Source organism: Saccostrea cucullata, unplaced genomic scaffold (genome assembly GCF_032062105.1).
Source record: "Saccostrea cucullata isolate Sc308-1 unplaced genomic scaffold, CSIRO_AGI_Scuc_v1 ctg10400, whole genome shotgun sequence".
Taxonomy (NCBI): domain Eukaryota; kingdom Metazoa; phylum Mollusca; class Bivalvia; order Ostreida; family Ostreidae; genus Saccostrea; species Saccostrea cuccullata.
In genome coordinates this window covers 8,104-14,759 of record NW_026923553.1, presented here as the reverse complement: position 1 = coordinate 14,759, position 6,656 = coordinate 8,104, and the positions used below count along the sequence as shown (strand labels likewise).

Genomic DNA, 6,656 nt, shown 5'->3' with positions numbered 1-6,656 from the left:
ATGACTCTTTTTCTACAAAAAATATGATTTTTTTTTCTACGGGTGGGGGTCATTTTTTGTCTTTGAAAAATGACCCCCCGGTCATTATTCGATGGGGGTCATTATTCGTTTTTACAGCGGCATAAAGTATTCCTACGTTGTACAGAATTAATCGATTGTATGGAGGCCTCAAAGAGAAATCATTTTAATATTTTTAAAAGTTTGTAATTCGAATTTAAAAGATTACAAGTTCTTTTTTTCTTAATTTATTAATGTGTAAACTCATGACTTTTTACCTACAATTTTTTTAAATTTTTTTTTCTTTTTATTCAATTCGTGAGTACAAAGGCATGAGTTTACACGAGGCCTGAGTTTACACGATAAATTCTAAGAATAATAATAATAATAATAATAAAAATTTTTAGAAATTTTTAAAAAGTAAATAAAAAAAACATTTAATCCTCTAATAATGTAAAATGTTTATCTAGTCTATGTTATGATTTGATTTAAACACTTAGTTATGTTACATGTATGATTAATTCAACATCATATAATCAAGTAAATTAATTGTTTCAAATGCAAAAATCTTCACATTTATACATGCAAGCGGTAAGGAAGAGTTACTCCCTATCTTAAATCTATTTTCTTTGATAAAATAGATAATAAGTGATTTATATTAAGTCAAGTTTTCCCTTACATTTATTGCATCTTTCTCCAATATATCCATCCTTGCATCCATTTGTACAAACTCCGGTAATATGATTGCAAATCTCATCATTGAAACACTTCTGGCTGCAACGTCCCTTGCATTGCGTCCCGAAGTATCCAGAGTTGCATTCTATGGACATTTCAGAGGATTCAAATAGTTTTTATTTTCATCTTTATGATACATGTATAACTACCTTTTCTACACATTACCTTAAATATCTATATCAATTAGATGTACCTTCGTTACATAAATTCCCTGTATATCCCGGTTTACACCCTGCGTCACAGTGTCCAGTTTGTTTGTTACAGAAGGCATCATCACGACAATGACCACTGCAGTTATATATACAACCCGGACCGTAGTTTCCATCTTTACATGCTGTTGATAATAAAGTACACAACAAATTTTATCAAATTTTGTTTTATCGATGAAGAATAAGTATTTTAATGTTGTTTCATACTTCGATATTTTACTTGAAAAAGACGTCAATGGTAATCGAACAACCAAGCTCTGAGTTTAAGTGATGACTATAACTTTTCTATCGTCAACTCTCCTTCACTGCATTTTGAATTTATATTTTTCAGTTGATTCTATACGTATGAGCAATTTCTAAAACGAGGTTAGTTATTGACAATCAAGTTGATGGGAAAAGAATATCAATGTCGTTTGAAGTCATCATTTCATAAGTCCTATGATCGATTCGATGAACTTGCTAGCAAATACAATTTATCATTGAATTAAATGCTGAGTAAGGTTTTTCATAATAATTGTGAGTCCACTAATTTTTTTTCCGTATTTTTCTGTTATTTCCCGATCATGACAAGGAACACTCGGTCAACAGGGGATGTTCACTCCTCCATGGCACCTGATCCAACCTATGATGTTTAGGAAGTCCGTGTTTACTCTGCTTCTATTTTGTTCTTGAATTCTGTTCGTTATCTCCATGTTTCATTGTAAAAAAAGATTTAAAATGAATCCATTCATGTAAATAATTTGTGTTTTTTCTTGAATTAGAAAGCTATGTTTCTCAGTTATAGAAATAGAAAGTTAACTTCTGTAATTAGGAAAAACACCAAAAAATTGGAAATGAGTCGTCACTTGTTTAAATTTTGGGAAACAATAAAATATTCATAGTTCTAAAAATTATATTTACCTTTTTCACATTGAATTCCCATCCATCCATCAGCACATCCATCGTCACAACGACCATTCACGTGATTACATGTCTCCTTGTTTTTACAATGCCCAGAACATCTTTGTTTACAACCAAGACCATACCATCCTCCCCCACACTCTATAAAAAAAAAATATCTAATTTAGAAATTTGATGTTGAAGAATATTTTTTTTTTTGCATAAAATATAATTTCCAGAACATCAAATCAAGAAACTGTTAGTACTTATTCTCTTTATAAACTTTATTATATGATATAATTTGATACTATTTCTGCAAAATTGTCCTGTCCATCCTGGCGTACATCTCGGGCATGTTCCATTTATAATGTTACAAACTTTATTCTCACAATTCACTGGACATTTTTTAGCACAATTTCTTCCATATGAGGTTTTATTACAGCCTGGTGAAAAAAAATAAATTCAAAGTTAATGCATAGCTTAAAAAACGGATTTTCCCATAATTTACTTGTAAGGTTATTATTTTACAGTTTACAATTATATGAAAGATTATTAGAAAAAAAAGTTTTTAAAAAATCGTTTGAAAGTTTGATAAAATAAAAAATAATTGCCACAATACAGAGTCTGGAAAATATGTGAAGAAAGAGAAAAATAAAGAAATAAAAAAAAACTTCAATAAGCGCAAGTAAAAAAGTAAAGTAAAGTAAATTGACAAAAAATGATATGTAATTTTTTGTTTAATAAAAAGAATCATTAAACAAATTGATTGAATAATGGGATTGATTTTTTAAAGTTATCTAACACAGTATACTGTTTAAAGTAAAAATTATAACAGTTTTAAATATAAATATTGTTTCATATATAATTATATAACTTAAATAATATGTTGTAAAATGTTAGCATGTCTTTTATATTAGATGAAAGTTGAATATCCTTGTTCATGATGTGAAGTATGTAACTCTATTCACATGTACCTATATTTCCAAATACATGTATTAGAATATTCGTGCCTACATGTATGTCGTGCAATGGGCTTTTATAGTATTTTTAATTTAAAATACAGCAAAAGTTATATATAAAAATTCAAAATTAAAGGATGAAGGCAATAAAATGCTTATAAGGAACCTTCCACTATCACTTCGCACAACTCTGTGTATGACTGCATTTCGTATCCTTCCGGATAATCAATATCATTCAATCGTTCATTGTAGAATATGGCATAACGTCCGTATCCGGTACAAGTTGTCCTGAAATTCAACGGAGGTAACTTTGGTCCGTTTTTGTAACAAAGGGAATCATTGATTCTATTTGTAGACGCTGATAAATAGAGAGAAAACCCTGCAAAGCGGCCTCTTTGTCGAGCTTCTGATAAAGAAAAAAAAACAGGCTACATTAGGCCATCTTAAAAATACATATAGTAATTGTTTGTTTTCTCCAGACTAAGGGCAAAAAGAAAATATGGTCCGACGGTGGTTAATTTTTTTTCTTTGACATTGAATGTAAAAATACATGTTGAAGGGATCAGGAAATCAAGGAATATAAGGGCTAAAATATCATTTCCCAGAGTTTGAAAAAGTTTTGAGTTAAGGTATTTTTAGACATTAGAGCAAAGAAACTTTTTTTTGAAATGGCCTTATCATAAATGTTTTTTTTTAATTTTTTTTTTACACAAAACCTACTAATAAACGAGAATGAAAAGATTTTTCTGCTATTCATTAGTCTTTACATGTACCAAGAAATTTCAATTTCCCAAATTTAAAGACAAGGAATTTTTAATATTGAAAAGAAAATATTTTAGAATTTTCTCTCACATTATGGAAATCAATTTTGCTTTAATGTTTCAAGAAAACTTATTGCTACAACATTACATACTAGTATGATAAAATTATGTATTTTAGAGAAATATATAGTTGTTTAACTGAACAGGTAGCATCTTTTCAGTGAGAGGCTGTCCATTTCAGGCAAAAATGTAGATGAATTTGAAAGGAAGGAAATGTCTGTTTTTAACTGAAGTGACATTGAAATCGATGAATTAAATACTTTTGTTTAGTTTGCTTAACGTCCGTCTCAAGATTTTTTTTCACTCATATCGAGACACCATCAACCGATAGTGGACCTCAAATTTAGTTCCATTCTCGGTTGAGCAGTAACGGATCTTTATCGTGCAAGCACCTACTGAGACAGTAGACTTACATGGTAGATTTAAACAGTCTCATCAGTGCCCGCGCGATGCTGTGGTTAGAGCGTCTGTTCTATAGTCGCAGAGTAAGGAAATGTTTTAGCATTGCACGTTCGAATCCACCGCCGGACGAGGATACCAGCCCTTCGGATGAGACCTTGAAAACAGAGCCCCTGTGTTACAGTAGGTTTTGACACGAAAAACATCCATCGCTGCTTAAGTGTCTTGAAAACCAAAGAAATGTATATAGCAGCCTTTTACTGGCAACTGGTGGCGACTCCATATTTTTATTCCATTAAATTTCTCGAGAGGGACGTTAATATAATACATGTTATATAATACATATTATAACAGCGAAAAAAAAAACAGTCTCACCCCCCCCCCCCCCCCCCCCCCGTCCGGCAAGGACTTTATCCGCGACTCTATAGCAAACGCTCTAATTTCTGCATTACGCAAACGATGTGAAGATACTGTTCAAATACAGATCTATACATACAATTGCAGTAGAAAAGCCTTTTAAATTTTAGTCAGTTCAGCAAATATCTTTAAATCTATTATTGTTTACAGAAGCAGAAAACGAAATATTCCCGTATATGTACGCTGAAGTTCAAACAAAATTATATTCCCTGCCAGATTTAAAACTCATTTTACGATTTCTATTGAAATTTTTGCAAATATAATCTTTTTATCCATTACATCTTTGTACATGTATATACAGGTTAGACATATACATGTAAGCAAATATACTTTGAATATTTAATTTTAAACTATAACCAGTTTAACCAGGCGTTTAAGGGGGCCGACTATAGTTTTCATTGCGCAATATTTCGCGCATCATAGTAAAATGAAGCGTATTTACCGTTTTAATGCAACTTTTTTCGCTTAATTATTAAAATTAAACAAAATTAAGAAATTATAGGCATAAAAATGTAATTTCAATTTGATATAACTGATTTTTTAACCGATTTGGAATTGATAGGTAGGTTGACGTCGTTGCACTGTGTTTTTGACGTTATGATAATCTGTAGCTCTTAAAGAAAGGGATAATAAAATATTGTTAAAAAAAAGTAATAAACATACGCTCTTGAAATTTAAAACATAGAGATTTGAGAATATCTCTAATATTTTGTTAATGTTTACACGTGAATCCTTTGTGTACGCCATATTTTGTAATACTCTATAAAAAATAGTAAATTTGCTAATTTTTTGCATTTTGAGATGCCCCCTCTGGTAACAAGACGGTAGAATTTTGTGTTTCTTACATATATTGTATAATATAGTATTACACATGAATAATTATAGTTTGAACAAAATGTCTATTGTAGTATTTGTATAATTTGCTTTAAAGTGCTAAAAATTGGCATTTTCCTATATAATCCTATAATAAATGTACCTGTATTTTGAGACGGTCCCTCAAAAATACATGGACGGTAGATATCCCCAAACCTTTGCATGTACACTGAAGTTAATGTAACTTATATATGGTATGAAAATGAAGAGTTTTGCTATTGTAGTTTTCACACAATAAAACTATAGTCGGCCCCCTTAAGAGCTATTAAATTAGACAGTAAGTAAATTACTTACATCACTCAGATTTATCTATTTCTTTAATGATGACATAGCAGGTGATACATAAGTTTCTTGGAAATTTCATGTTTTTATAAACTTATAGCTTTTTTTAAACAATGTATTTGCAAAGACCTTAAAATTGCCACGTTTTGATTTTAAAAATCTAAATCATATCTCACCGAAGCCAGCGTAGTTTTTAAATATAATGCTGATGCTGTAAACACTGTAGATATCGCCCAAATCTACTCTCCACCACACTGCCTTATCACCTGTGCTGTCTCCACCAATTACCTTGCTTCCAGTACATGTTCTTTCGTCTCTATCCACTGCATTACTTGAGATGTAAAAGTTTTTACATGCAGGAACATAGCATGGTCTTGTTAAAGACTGGTCTGTTTGTTTATTTGTAGATAAGTCCACTTCAAAAAGACATTTGTATAAAAAATATGCGCTATAGCGTAAAAAAACATAAAACATGAAAAAAAATATGATTATCTTACACATTTCATATTTATTTTATATATTTGCTAATACATGTAATCATCAATAACAGCTGCTGTTCCTCTCTATTGCAAACGAACAAAATATTCCTAGATTTCGGTTAAGTGCTCATATTTCGGCAGATAGAGATTATGCAGCTATGAATCTGGTGAAATAGTTTTTGCAAGACGACAGAAAAGAATCTTTAACTTTACTTGAATTATTTTCAGTGTAATAGAAGTTTAATATGCAAAAACACAAAGCAATTTTGTTGTTGAATTCCAGATCTGTCATATTTTAAATGTTTTTAATCTCCAACAATAATTTGAGGTAACATTTAAGATTTTCCACTCATAGATTTCTCTTCTCCTATGATCCATGTAAAATAAAAATTGTTTTGGATCATGGTTACTATGGAAACCTGGTCAAAGTAATTTCCTTAGCAACCAGCCAATTTTTCCATGTGAGGGCACTGAAAATCACTGATATTCAAAGCCTGAAATTATATATAAAAAACTTTAACAATACGAGGGGTGATCAAAAAGTGCGCAAACTAATTGAATAACTTCCATACAAGAAACAATATTTGGTTTTAATGTTGATTATAT

The 6,656-nt window shown here is 30.5% G+C and overlaps 1 protein-coding gene across 1 annotated transcript; it reads right to left on the bottom strand.

Annotated features, from left to right (window-relative positions):
- Positions 1-451: 451 nt before the first annotated feature.
- On the bottom strand, positions 452-6,100 carry LOC134264295 (multiple epidermal growth factor-like domains protein 9). The gene is made up of 6 exons (XM_062746597.1): positions 5,748-6,100; positions 2,946-3,185; positions 2,129-2,263; positions 1,842-1,982; positions 926-1,066; positions 452-817 (listed from the first exon to the last, which is right to left on the bottom strand). The coding sequence occupies exons 1-6, from the start codon at positions 6,070-6,072 to the stop codon at positions 651-653; spliced, it is 1,149 nt and encodes a 382-aa protein (XP_062602581.1). The 5' UTR covers positions 6,073-6,100; the 3' UTR covers positions 452-650.
- Between the last annotated feature and the right edge of the window lie 556 nt (positions 6,101-6,656).